General features: G+C 40.0%; 1 protein-coding gene across 21 annotated transcripts in view; it reads right to left on the reverse strand.

Moving 5' to 3' along the window:
* rims1a (regulating synaptic membrane exocytosis 1a) overlaps window positions 1-15207 on the reverse strand; it is a 119041-nt gene that overhangs the window by 67101 nt on the left and 36733 nt on the right. For 20 of the 21 annotated variants that reach the window (XM_085182873.1, XM_085182870.1, XM_085182869.1 and 17 more), the window contains exons 3-4: window positions 9135-9345; window positions 5760-5771 (exon numbers count right to left, since the gene is read on the reverse strand). In XM_085182873.1, the coding sequence (XP_085038999.1) occupies window positions 5760-5771; window positions 9135-9345 (223 nt within the window). The remainder of the gene's footprint in view (window positions 1-5759; window positions 5772-9134; window positions 9346-15207) is intronic. The other variant, XM_085182871.1, reaches the window with a different exon arrangement.

Raw genomic sequence — 15207 nt, forward strand, 5'->3', positions numbered from 1 at the left:
CTCCCTGCATACTCTTGCCACATGAGTTCGGGCATTGTTGTGTGCCAGGAGGAACCAAGTCCCACTGCAGTAGCGTCCAAAGATTTCATCCCAATACCTTAATAGATATGCCTGCCCAGAACACACTGACCCACCACCAAAGTGACCATACTGAACAAAGTTATAGACAGTATAACATTCTCCATGAGTTCTCCAGACCCACAGGGCGCAGGTGGAGGCCTGCAGGAGGTCATGTTGTAGCGCTGACAGTGTGCATTCTGTTCCTCCTTGCATAAAGGAGCAGATACCGGTCCTGATGATGGGTTTCCGCAGCCCTGTCCAGCTCTCCTAGAGTAGAATCTTCACCACATTCTTCAGACTGTGCTGTGAGACACAGCAAACCTTATGGCAATGGTACGTATTGATATGCCATCCTGGAGGAGCTGAACTACCTCTTCAGCCTCTGTAGGGTCCAGGTATCATGATCCCTATAGCCAAATACAAAACTAATGGAAAACAGTCAGAAATGACGAGGAGGGAGATTGGGGGTTGTCTCATTGTTGGACCTGTTGTATATTTCAGTAATACTAAAGCAGCTGACCCTAACCTTAAGCAATCAGAAACGATTGTTAATGGTCATTAACTTCATAATAATTCATAATAATTTAACTCCTAAATGTATTATTAAGAAAAGGGAAGATGTAATGTCTGCATTCTCTCGATTTGCCTTTAGAGTTCTGAAAGTTTTGTATTTCTAAAAATTAACAGCATCTATAGTCTGTAAACATCCCTGCCAGTAATTCTGAATGAGAACTGGTCTAAAAACAGCAATCTACCAGCACTGAGCTGAGTTACAGTCACATAACCCCCCCCCCCCCCCCCCCCCCAACAGAAATACAGCCCTGGACATTACAATGAAAGCAAAGAGAGGGAAAAGAGGTGTTTGTGTATTTGTGTATTTGTGTATTTGTGCATGTGTGACGGTGACGTAACACAAACAGCTCTTCTGTAGTTCCCCATGAGAGGAAGAATCAAGACTTCAAAAATGGCCCTCTCTGCAAGAAACACTTGGCTTCAGGTATCACTGCAGATAAAGAGCACTGAATATCATTAGCACAACACGCTAGCCTGCGTGCACCACACGCTTCACATCCCTGCGCCTATTAAAACTTTATTTATCATTGTATCCATCCATCTACCATACTTCATAACACAACGAATTAAGCAGACACGTGTGAGAATGACAGGGAAAAATATAGTGACTATTAGTGTTTTTTTCAGTTTCCTGCTTTATATTACCTTGGACTGTTTAATGAAAAAAGTGTTTTTTTCTTTTTTTTTAGCAATGATTTATTGAAAGTGTTCATTTTTAAAAGCATTAGTATTTTTGGTTGCTGTTATGAAACACCAACAACTTTGTGCAGTAAGCGCTGCCAGTTCAAACATGATTGTAGCCAAAGTAATACAAAAATGGCAAAGTGGTGTTAAAGCTGTTACGAGAGGAGAATTAAGAGTTGTAAAGAAAAAATGATACAAAAACATCCTGAGTGATAGGGCTGTTCAATATAACGATATATATCAGATGACGATATGAAAACATCTATCATTTCATTTTACGCTATCATTTGTTTCGTGGTGTCGCAAAATAAACTGTTTACGGCAATATTTTTTATCAATTTGATGGTCACTGTAGTGTTAATTTCTTAAAGTTCTCTCTTTCTCTTATATTTAATATAACCACACTACGGACGGACAAGTGCCTGTTTTTATGCGTTGTCATCAGCAACAACGAAGGTAAAACCATCGCGTGCTCCACTGTCCGCTAATTTACACATAAATCTTTCACAATAAAGCTGAAGATCCTGTTGAGATTTTTCAAAATAAACTGAATCACGTGAAAGAGTAAGCAGAGTGTGTACGGATGAGAAGCAAAAAAGAGGTTCTAAAAAATAGACCCTAGATTCAAACATTAGAGCGGGCTTTTCCCCGGAGCACACCATGTGAGATGAGATGATGATGAGATAGTCTTTATTTGTCAGTTGCAGGTCTTTTGCCCACAACCGAGATGACAGACCTTGCCGACCATACATACAATACACAAACATCACATTGGGGAGACAGGTCAGGCTAGGTAGCGAGGAAAAAAAAACATCGAAATGTGTAACACAGAAGGATAATACAGGAATGCACAGATATCAACACACCATAGCACAATAAACACAGACAGCAACATGGGAAAGAGTTCCAGTGTGTACATCTGATCTGGGACCGCTGCAATCTTTCGACTGTGCCTCCAACTGACCCGATGTCCACATCGGGTCAGTTGGAGGTAAGCATTGGAGGGAAGGTAAGCAGGGGAGGTAAGCATTGGAGGTGGCGTTGGATCTGGGGTAGGGAGGGTGATGTAATAAATACCCACAAAGAAAATGTTTAAAAATGTATAGTTTCATGCATCGGTCAAAATACTTGACTTCAGGTACACGACCAGCTAAAAAAAAAAAAAAAAGAATTTCACGCAAATCGAATTGCCCAAGATTCAGAGAATTTTCAGTAAATGTAAAATTTTGTGATGTATATCGTTGTCGAGACGATAAATGTCTTATGTCGGGATATTAGATTTTGGTCATATTGCACATTCCTACTGAGTGGTTATGGAAACAAAAATTATATTCTATATTTTAATCTTCTTCCTTTGGCTGCGCGTTCATGACACCATATACCTAGCATCTTCTTCTGTCACGCTAACCTCCTCCTTCACTACACCCATGAACGTCTCTGTGGTCTTCCTCTTTTCCTTCTGCCTGACAGCTCCATATTCAACATCCTAGCAATTCCAAATTTGAAGGAGCGCAAAACATAAAAGTTAAAGATTGTTGTATGCTAGCTAGCTTAATGATTGCAAAATCAATTGTGTATGATTTTAATAGCAAGTAAGCAAATGCTGTAGTTAAACAATGGAAAAATGTCAAACTGTTTTAGAAAGACTGATAAAATCTATGCAGAAATACAATGAGTTGTGTTTACTAACAAAAACCCTGTTACTAGACCTGAATACCAAATAATGATGAAAAAATAAATTATAGAAACTAAAAAAGTGAGAAAGTAGTTAAAAAAAACACATCAAAACTTTTTTAATGTATGCCAGTTAAAATCTAAGATGACAGACTTGCATTCATGCCTGTTATACTTCTTGACTTGTCCACTGCCTGGGGTGCATGCGCAGTTGGTGCATTGTAAAGTCTCTACAGCTCAGTTTGCACAATCACAAAAAATTGGCAAGCATGCAGATGTCCAAATGGATCCTCATGCTCACCGTGTGAAGAGGAAGTTTATGCGTGGAATCACAGACACTTCAACTGTAATTGAGGTCTTTGTGCTCCCACGAACTGCACTGGGCTTGTGAGGTCATTGTGAGGACACGTCCTGGTCCAAAAAAAACTGCAAAATTCAACTAACATGAAAGATCTAGTTCATTCTAAACTACACCCTACAGCATAGTTCTGATTGACTAAACTGATGGGACTGGGAAGGTCATCAGTCATCCAAATCACTGTAGTCTAAGGAGCTTGGAAAGAAAAGTGTCTGGACTTCTTTAAGTTTCTTGAAGACGTTTCACCTCTCATCTGAGAAGCTTCTTCAGCTTCTTGAGTTCTAAGGTCAAATGGTGGAGAGTCCCAGATTTTTAAGCCCTATGGGAGTGTCCCCCAAGAGGGTCATGTACCCCCTATTGATCCTCTGCCTAATCACACGAGCCAAGGTGCGAAAATGGGTGTGGGTCCCAATCAGCCAAGGTAACGAATGAACAATTTTCTGTTTGACCAAAATTCCACAAGGGTAAGGACAAGGAAACATTCTGCCACCTACATCTTTAGGAAACCATCATGACAACGACTAGCACTTCATCATGTGATTTGCCAACAACTAACGCTGCTTCTGCCCCTGAGAGCGGCCGTCATGAGCCCTCACGAGCCTGCCACTCCTGCTGGGGGGGCATTTCATATAAAACTGTATTACATCCATGGGATGAAAGATTAATAATAACAATGACAATGGCACAAAATGCATTATAGAATAATATGCACTGCCAATTGTCACTTTTGCTCTCTTATAGTTTTTTCAGAGTTTTTGTCATTATCTTGAATTGCTAACCAGTCATTGTTTTCTGTGAACTGGAATAAATTCAAGTGTGTTCGACTTCATAGACCAAACATGAACCTGTTTAGAAACACTATTAAAAAAAACATTTATAGTATACTACATAATACATATCATTATATCACTCACAGCAAGAATTATACTTGCCAGTGCTTCAATTTAACTTTGAGTGTTATATTTGAGTGGAGTGGACAAAGCAGGGAGTAACTTTTGGTTCACTGTGCCAGCCAAAATTAAAGTAATTAAATGAATCCGTGTCAAGAGTAATTCAAACCTGGTCTAGTATCCGGCTACATAAGGCCTCCATTCAGCCAAAATGTTCCTCTTTAGAGCCAGTGCCTCGCGTACCAAGCTTTAGCAGGGAGTGGGACCACTATGTACAGCACACCAAAGCACTCTTGGACACTTGTGTCGATCCAGCCCAGCCAATAAACATCAAAGTGCTGGTTTGGCAGCTGCCCTAAGGACAGTCAGCCAAGGCCAAGAAAAATTCTAAACCCACACACAACTACACAAGTAGGGGAAGATGTTAAAGGCATCTCTGCCAGGTACGCCTGTCATGCAGTATCATGTTGAACAACCAGGCTTAATGACAATGAGGAAGTTTACAGTAGGGCACCAATGCACCGAAACACTCGTGGGTCAGTAATCCCAACATATAGGCCACATATGACAGCAAGTAAGGTGTTAATTAAGCTAGGCTGCAAGTTTTGATATGCTTGCCCCATTTTGGCATGTACAAAAGTTAGTTGTGGGTTCTTTGGGTCAGTTTTAGTGTCCAACAGTTCAACATTTGGAAAAACTGGGCAATTAAAGCTAGATTTAGAAACGTGGTTGCCCGAAAGCGTAGGAGACAACACCAAAGGGTTAACAGACAAACATAAATCAGATACAGCTTTTGCTTTTTGAAGACGCAGTCTCTGAAATTATTGTAAATCAATACTATAGCTAGATAGCTAGTGAATATATGCTGAAAATGGTGTTCCCAAAAAAGACAAATCCTGCTTTAAAAAGACACCATAAGCTAGCTACAAAGCAAACATGTCACAATCAACAAATGAGAGATGACCAAGGATAGGTAAACAACAACAGACACACCAGCTATTAATACGTAAACACAATATCCATTTCTTGCAAGAATTAGGATTTTGTTAACTACTTGTGAACATGCTTCCAGTTAACTACTAAATCCCTTTCTAAAAGGATGTATAATAACTAAGCTCTGTCCCACACTGACAATATTACACATCTTAAATGTCAAGATGATGAGTATGTTTCTTTTCTGGGCCTTGTAATCTCCCTATGTTTGCCTAGGACTGCTGCCACTTCCTCCCACATGTTTTCATTTGCAAATCTAAAGTTGTCCATACAGTGTATTGGTCTGTGTGCATCATCTACCTCTGAGGTGGCAGCGTGCATCTGACTGCAAGAATATCATCAAAGCAGATGAGTGTTTTGTTTTAGTCTCGTTATCATGCCATAAATTAAATTGTAATCGTGCTGTATTCATAAGGTAATATTTTCACAATAAAACTAATAGACGTGTGAAGACAGGGTCTGTTTTATGTACATGTATTTATGTTTGTGTGCTCCAGAAAAGAGAGAAGAAAAGATGCATCACTCACCACTTTGTCCTCCTGCAGCCCAGTCAGCCATCCATGTATAATGAAAAGAAAGACAGAAAGAATGTGAACAAAAAAATGGTATCTGAAAGCATGGCAATGATCCTACTGTGCAAGCCTGCAAGTCACAAACACTGTCATACGCAGATATTTCAGTTTCCAATAATATTCCCATCACTGAAGATGAAAGAAAATGCATTGCCCTTTAAAATTCCTCATTTACATCCACCACAAACCCAAACACCTAACGGTTGCTGGACTACAACAGCACATGACAAGATTCGTGCATGGTTATAGCCTCCCTAAATTAAAACGTAATATCTTCTGATTTATGAAAATGAGGTTAAAGCAAAACTATAAACCAACTTCAAGCTGAAAGAAGAATACAAAAATCTATCCGCTATATTCTCAGTTCACAAATATTAACATAATCTATTTCATTGTTTAAAAGCATATAGAGCTAAAGCAGACAGCTTAGCTAGCCATAGGAAAGCTCTTTACTCTGTCCAAAGGCCTACCTACCAGCTCATTTCGAGTTCACTAGATAGTAACAATAACAATATAGTAATGTAACAGCTTCTTCTCAACCTAAAATGAATCTTTAAGCCACTGAGGCAACCCAAGTGATTAACAGACTACAGACTGTCCACAAACATTAGCAACAAGTAGTAGCAATCTCTGGTCACAGCTGACTCCATCTAAAATCAAAGCTGTACTGTTTGTGTACAGATTAAACCAACACTTAGTTTAATATTGAGTTTTAGAGGAAGGCATATATTTAAATTAGCGTTAGGCTAAGTGTTATCAATCTACAACCTTTAAACAAACCTAAGCTAATCCGCTAATGAATCTGGCTCTAGAGAAAGAGACATTATAAAAGACACAAGGCTCCGATTCTGCAACAGAAACTATAACAGTTAAAGCAGAACTTTATTTTAAAACCCTGTCCTGGGTTTCGGTGATGACTATCTATGGTGATGACCCGAACTTGAGCTGCGTGCTGTCAAAATGTGTATTTTTTAATTGTTCTCCAAAGTTTTGGCAATCACTGAATGAAAAATAATCATCAATTCTGTGTCTCCAAAAGATGTAGATTTAGAAAGACACAGATTTGTATCTTAATGGGCACTGAACAACTGCATATTACTAATTTTTTTGTTTGACTGTCTCGTTAAGGAAACTGAAAAAGATTTGCTTCTGTATAAATGATTGTATTCCTTTAGTTATTTGAGTAAATGTCCAGTGGTGGTAAAAATCAAGCCGGTATTCTTGAGTAATTTCATGTCTTCCCTGAGTCGTAACGCATGTTTTCTCTTCACACTGAGCAAACTTAACAAAGTATAATTAAACAGAAAGTCAAACAAACATTAATAAACAGTGTTGTGAGTCTGCTTGTGTGTATGTGTGCGTACCTGTCAATGTACCTTTCAAACAGTTTCCACTAAATGTAACGCCCCCCCCGCCCCCCTGCTGAACTCTCCCCACGTTAGCCACTAACTAATTAGGATGTACTTTTGAGCATTTGTGTGTTTGCGTGTGTGAGGTCATTAAATGCCACAGCGACAATTCAGGGGAGGGGATGTGGGGATTGGGGGGTAAGACGGGATGTCACTTATTTCAGAGGAAGACTTGCCTCCCAGCATCACCACACACGCACATACACCCCACTGTGTGTGTATAGGGCACCTCCGGACCCCTGGCAGAGCGAGACAGAGTGAGAGACACCCCCCTCTCCCATCCACTGCTCAGTCTAATGCCCAATTAACCTTTACCAGGTCTCACACACACACACACACACACACACACACACATGGTAACACACACAGGGCTCAGATACAGTACATTTTGAGAGCACATACAGTACGACCCACGGCTCATCAGCTCCATCTGAGTTCCAACACCTGAGGCCTGATGTGATGTTCAGTGCGTGCTTTTATCACCAGCTGCTTGTAGGAAGTATACTGAGTGTAGATTTAATTTCAATTACTTATTCGCGTTTACAACGTTACCATAATTTAGAAAAAATAACATATTGCATCAAATAAGACTTGAATCTTGAGGATAACAGCATAAACTCAGCAGGAAAGCGAACATGCGTAGGTTGTGCACAAACAGCATCAGTCCATCTAAAATCAAACATCAACCGTCTCAAATTTCCTAGCAATCATTATACATGTCCAAACTTTGGGTCGTTCAGTTTTAATGCAAATCAGAGATGGCTGAGCAGAAACTATTGTAAAAATGTGATGATTTGAGATTTTAGTGACCCAGGTCTTTAATGAAATGTATGTGCATATTTAAATAACTTCTTTTCTGACTTGTGATCAGAGCGCCATCTGGAATCTCCGGTATTTTGTTCCTGCTGAGCAAGACGACATGCTGATTTTTGCTTGTACAACTTGTCGTACTTGCTCAATCCAGCAAATACAACAAGTCGATTCATGCTGGAGTCATTTTTGCAACTAAGAAGTTTATGTTAAAAAGTATTGTGCATGCTTTATTTTACATTAAACTATATGCCAATCAGAAATGGTCACTGACTGTCTTATTCAATATTTGTATTAAGGGGTGCTCAAATATGGGATTTTGCAAGATGCTGGAGTTTTATTTTTTCATATTATTAGTAGCCAATACTTTTGGGGAATCTGTCCCAAATGACAGATTGTGGTTCATTTTGATGTTAAGAAAGATCAGTGAAAATGTCAGACTTTTATCTTTGAAATATTCCTGTTCTAACTTTGCCATGTCTGAAAAAAAGGCTCGAAAGTGGGTCAGTGGACGCCTAGGAATAAAACTCTGCATATCTCTTAGTTCAGTATAGTGTACACACAAATTTAAAAAAAGCAAAATATTTCTGTGTTTATATATATATATTACTGTGTTTTTTACATTAACCTATTTAATTCTGTATTATGGTATCTGTATATTGTTCATTTCACTAACGTATAAAGCAGTTTGGGTTGTAGGATTGTGATCATGTTCTTTTTTACAATACAGAAAACAATGCATATACAAATATATACAAAGATATACAAATTAAAGAGCGTGTATATCACTCGATATTATACTTATGATACTTTTTAATATCAAAACTCTTCAAATGTGACAGTGCTGTATTTCTTCCAGACAGCTGCAGCTCCGTCCAGGAACTGATGCATAGTGCTGTTTAGGAGAATGAGTTTCAATTCAACCTTTAATAACGATCAAAGTATTATCTTTTGTCCTCCATTCTTTTTGCCCTTCACACTGAAACATGTGTGGAGGATACTGCATCACACTTTTGTGAGGGCAGGTTTAATATTTGCTATATTGCTGTGTGCTACTTCACAAGGATAAAAATATGTGTTTGTGTGCTGAGAAAGTGAAACCTTCCCTCACCGTGTTGGATCGCAGGGACACGCGCCCCCCACAGCGAGCGCAGAACTTGGTCTGGCAGTACGAGCACGGGTTCCCACAGCCATCTGCGAACTTGGTCTTGTGGCAGATGCCACAGGTCGGCGCGTCATCCCGGTGAACGGCCGAGCCCGCCGCTGCCGTGGCCTGTCGGATCACAGTCTCTCTGTAGCTGGATAACTGCTGCTGGATACCTCTGCAAAAAAAAATCAAACAGAAGCATGAAGACTTCTGCATTTTTGAAAGGAGGCCACGTTATAAGTTACCATCTCAGGATACATTTCAAAAACTAAATGTGCTAATACACTTGAAGGAAAGGATGTGTCGAATGTCACCCAAACTCTCTGGAATTTCACTGGTGTTTTTTTCACTTCAGTCCAAGAGTATTTCACTCCTTACTGTGTTGTAATCGAGCTCTTTACCGTTTTAGTTTGTCAGGACATGTTTTACTTTCTGTTTCACCATCCTCAGCAACAATGCGCATCTCTGTAATGCTAAACACAGCAATGGTTTGAGCTGTGGATTTATGTGTCACCAATGCTACAATTTACTAATTAGAACAAGATTTTTTAATGCTAGCATCCACAGCGTCATTATGAAGGTTAATTTATTAAATGTGCACTCATCCCACTCTGTGGACTGGGAGGTAAAGTACAAGTTTGCGGTTCTACCCACATTAAAAACCAAGAAAGAGTCCAGCATGCATATTTTAATCTAAACCGTTAGCTTTTCATAAACTTAACCAAGAAGATTTGTTTTGTAAACCTAAGTAAAAAAGAACTGCTTTGCAGCACCACCACTGCCTTAAACTGTAGTTTCTCTAACAACCACTTGAGGCTGGTTAATCTAACTGGCTAATACTCAAAGTATAACACTGCCTCTGCTGGTTTAGTCCTCATGCAGAAGTGCATCCTGCTGCCAGGTGTTCCCCAGGTCAGGGACACAAACGCACCCAGCCATCCATGTGAAAAGAAAGCATGATTGATCAGACCAGGACTTTCTTTCTCTGTTGTCCAGGTCTCATGTGTACATTGTTGTTGCTTTTGGACAGGGGTCAGCATGGGCACCCTGACTGGTCTGCAACTCTGCTGCCCCATGCACAACAAACTGTGATGTTCTGTGTATTCTGACACCTTTCTACCAGAACCAGACATAACTTTTTCTATAATTTGAGCTACAGTAGCTCGTCTGTTGGAGCGGACCTCACAGGCCAGCCTTCACTCCCCATGTGCATCAGTGAGCCTTGGCTTTCACGACCCTGTTAATGGTTCACCCCTGTTCTGACCACTGCAGACTGGGAACATCCCACAAGAGCTGGAGATTTGGAGATGCCCAAAACTGGCCCAGTCATCTGGCCATCACAGTTTGGACCTTGTTAAACTCACTCAAATCCTCACACTTGCCCATTTTCCCTGCTTCTAACATCAACTTTGAGGATAAAATACTTACTTGATCCCTGATATATCCCACCCACTAACAGGTGGCATGATGAAGACATAATCAGTGTTATTCACTTCCCATGTCAGTGGTCATAATGTTTAGGGTTGCCACGATTAGTCGACTAGTCACGATTACGTCGACTATTAAAATCGTCGACGACTAATTTAATAGTCGACGCTTCGTTTGAAGCTTTGTAAGATCCCAAAAGACGCAGGAATAAGTAGTAGGATTTAAGAGTGTAATAACGGACTGAAACAGAAGATGGCAGCACTGCATGTACAAGGATGCCAGTTGCCGTTAAATCCCGAAGAAGAAGAAGCTGTGTCCCAGAATTCATAGCGGCCCAGCTCAGTTGTCATGGCGGCAGCTAGTTAGTTTTAATATTACTCTTATTATTCTTTCTGGGTCACAAAATAAACGTTTAACATATTTTCAGGCGAGAATGTAGCTGTGTAAACCTCAAATATCTTCTCAGTTTATCAGGACACCACATATTTTCAAAAGCCCTCCAACGTTTTCGGAGACGTCTGTTACCCACTAGCTCGATAGCTAGCCGGGGGCTAGGCTCACTAGAGCACCGAGAAGTGCTGAGAACACCGGACTCCCGGCAAATCGTTTTCAAACCCACCGCCATCTTTCGCTACTCAGGTTAAACATGATATATAAGTCACTTAGATAACTTAAAAATGTTATTGTTTGCCTTTTTTTTAGTATTTTATTTGTTTCTGATTAAATCGGTTTGGAGTTTTTACACAGCTGAATAAACGTCAAGCAGATTAAACTGGATTGAAACAATCTGCAAATGTCATTAAAATTTAATAAACTATCATCTTGTCTTTATTTTTAGTTAGCACATACCTTAAACGCTTAAAGCTGTAAGCTAATGATAGTTATACAGTGGGGCAAAAAAGTATTTAGTCAGCCACCGATTGTGCAAGTTCCCCCACTTAAAATGATGACAGAGGTCAGGAATTTGCACCAGAGGTACACTTCAACTGTGAGAGACAGAATGTGAAAAAAAAATCCATGAATTCACATGGTAGGATTTGTAAAGAATTTATTCGTAAATCAGGGTGGAAAATAAGTATTTGGTCACCTCAAACAAGGAAAATCCCTGGCTCTCACAGACCTGTAACGTCTTCTGTAAGAAGCTTTTCTGTCCCCCACTCGTTACCTGTATGAATGGCACCTGTTTGACCTCATCATCTGTATAAAAGACACCTGTCCACAGCCTCAACCAGTCAGACTCCAAACTCCGCCATGGCCAAGACCAAAGAGCTTTCGAAGGACACCAGGAAAAGAATTGTAGACCTGCACCAGACTGGGAAGAGTGAATCTACAATAGGCAAGCAGCTTGGTGTGAAAAAATCAACTGTGGGAGCAATCATCAGAAAATGGAAGACATACAAGACCACTGATAATCTCCCTCGATCTGGGGCTCCACGCAAGATCTCATCCCGTGGGGTCAAAATGATCATGAGAACGGTGAGCAAAGATCCCAGAACCACACGGGGGGACCTGGTGAATGACCTGCAGAGAGCTGGGACCAAAGTAACAAAGGTCACCATCAGTAACACACTACAACGGCAGGGAATCAAATCCCGCAGTGCCAGACGTGTTCCGCTGCTGAAGCCAGTGCATGTCCAGGCCCGTCTGAAGTTTGCCAGAGAGCACATGGATGATACAGCAGAGGATTGGGAGAATGTCATGTGGTCAGATGAAACCAAAGTAGAACTTTTTGGTATAAACTCAACTCGTCGTGTTTGGAGGAAGAAGAATACTGAGTTGCATCCCAAGAACACCATACCTACTGTGAAGCATGGGGGTGGAAACATCATGCTATGGGGCTGTTTTTCTGCCAAGGGGACAGGACGACTGATCCGTGTTAAGAACAGAATGAATGGGGCCAAGTATCGTGAGATTTTGAGCCAAAACCTCCTTCCATCAGTGAGAACTTTGAAGATGAAACGAGGCTGGGTCTTCCAACATGACAATGATCCAAAACACACCGCCCGGGCAACAAAGGAGTGGCTCCGTAAGAAGCATTTGAAAGTCCTGGAGTGGCCTAGCCAGTCTCCAGACCTCAACCCCATAGAAAATCTGTGGCGGGAGTTGAAAGTCCGTGTTGCTCGGCGACAGCCCCAAAACATCACTGCTCTTGAGAAGATCTGCATGGAGGAATGGGCCAAAATACCAGCTACTGTGTGTGCAAACCTGGTAAAGACCTATAGTAAACGTTTGACCTCTGTTATTGCCAACAAAGGTTATGTTACAAAGTATTGAGTTGTATTTTTGTTATTGACCAAATACTTATTTTCCACCCTGATTTACGAATAAATTCTTTACAAATCCTACCATGTGAATTCATGGATTTTTTTTTTCACATTCTGTCTCTCACAGTTGAAGTGTACCTCTGGTGCAAATTACTGACCTCTGTCATCATTTTAAGTGGGGGAACTTGCACAATCGGTGGCTGACTAAATACTTTTTTGCCCCACTGTATAAGAGCAGATGCTGCTGGTGCAATAAGCTGTATGTTTTACATCCAATGGATGATGATCTGATTAGTCGACTAATCGCAAAAATAATCGGTGACTAGTCGACTATCAAAATAATCGTTTGTGGCAGCCCTAATAATGTTATGTCTGATCGCTGTAATGTTTAATGTGGCAAAAAAAATAGAATGAAATAAAGATCCTGCTGCATCTGAACAAATTAAACTCTTGTAAAAAAAAAAACAAGAAAACAAAAACAAATGTTATGGAAAAATCCTAAATCCACAGAATACTACTGCTTTGATCCACTAGGTTTAAGCCTTCCACAGTAATTCCACACACTGTGGATCACTGCAAACGCAAAAAGTTAAAGGACAGAAAGATACAATAAGAAATTACAAAAGAATGATTGTTTTATTGGATAAATAATAAATAAAGGGGAGGAGAAATGAACTGAAACCACAGTATGAAGGAGACAGTTGTTGCATTAAGTCCAGTCGATATCAGCCACTCTCCACACTCTCTGTGTTTTGGTGCAGTCAACTTTTTTTGTGTGTGTGCTTTTGTTTCAGGCTGCTTTGCCAACACAAGAAACTCTTCGAATCGATATGAGAAAGAGAGGGGAGAGTATTGGTTTTATCAAAGGCATTACAGTATGCTGATTAATTGGATTTCACACTGTGGAGATTGAGGAGAGAGCAAATAGAGGGGAAACAGACCAAAGAGGAGAAGAGCTGATGAATAAGGTGAGGACAGAGGATACACTTCTTTATGTTTCACTTCCAAACACTACTCGGCATTCCCATATGGAAAAGAAATAGTAAAAACTTATAAAAGGCTTGCATAAGATGTGGCCTACTTCATATAGTGAAGCCTTATATGATTTACTCATGAAAGTGGCCACTTTCATATATTGTTTTAGTAAGTATCCAAAACATACAAGTTTCATTTATATATTTTTCTAGGGATCTTATATCTGTTTTCACTCTTGTATGCTTTTCATACAAGTTTCACACAAGACAGATACAAACTTTATAAGATTTATATATATCTTTTCCATATGGGATGACATGTACTAGGCCACAGGCATTTATTAGAGCTGGAGAAGACCAGCCAAATTACACATAATTAAAAACTACATTGAGTGAAATAACTACAATCATAATACAAAGACACTGTGATTTAATTTTAAAAACCTGGAAGAGCACGCGATATAAAAAAAACAGCAACAAATGAGGGCAAACTTACAGACAAGAAGACAAAAGTAGGACAACCATGGTCCAGAGCCCCTTCTCGTCATCTTTTAACACACAATACCCCCCTGTACCAATGTGTTTATGAACAAAAACCTTTAAAAAGTGCACGTTGGGAGGCAGGCAGAATGCAGGTGTTTCAGTGCTATCTATTCAATTCAATTCAATTTTATTTATATAGCGCCAAATCACAACAACAGTCACCTCAAGGCAGACTGGAACCAGTTTTTTCTGTTTTGACTCGACGTTAAATGAAAACTAAAATGAAAAAGTTTGGGTTCAAATATGGCACATGTTGTCTATCTGCAGAAGGTTTCTTTGGCGATCATGGTTAGACTCATCATGACAACACCATCTTTTGCCAAAAACTTCACGCCCTCCATTTCAGACATTAAAGAACTCCTATAAAATTCTGCCTGCCCTGCATGTTTAAGAAGAAAACATCCAGCGGGTCATAATGTGAATCATCCACACATGTGCTCCTGACCAAACGTCAGTATGTGATGACCTGCAGGTGAAAGCGGGTTGACTGTTAGTCCATTCACTGTTTCACCACAGGAAGCAGGTCAAGCATTTCCTCGTCTTGGTCTCATGATACTGAATTTGTCAAGCGACGGGTGGACAAACCAAACTGAAGTCTCACATACGTCTTGATGGTCACCAAAATTTGTATCTGCGAGGGAATTTCTTTCAAGTCACTGCTAAATATGGAATAACGAATGAGACATAAAGTCCTTTAATATCACGGACATATAGAGCAGCTTAATAGTTCATTAAGGTAAAGCTCAAGACATTTTTTGCTGACCATCAGGACTGAGTGAACCCTGTGACAAGTACTGCTAAATGACATGAAAACAAAATAGAGATATA

This window comes from Neolamprologus multifasciatus, chromosome 13 (genome assembly GCF_963576455.1).
Source record: "Neolamprologus multifasciatus chromosome 13, fNeoMul1.2, whole genome shotgun sequence".
NCBI lineage: Eukaryota > Metazoa > Chordata > Actinopteri > Cichliformes > Cichlidae > Neolamprologus > Neolamprologus multifasciatus.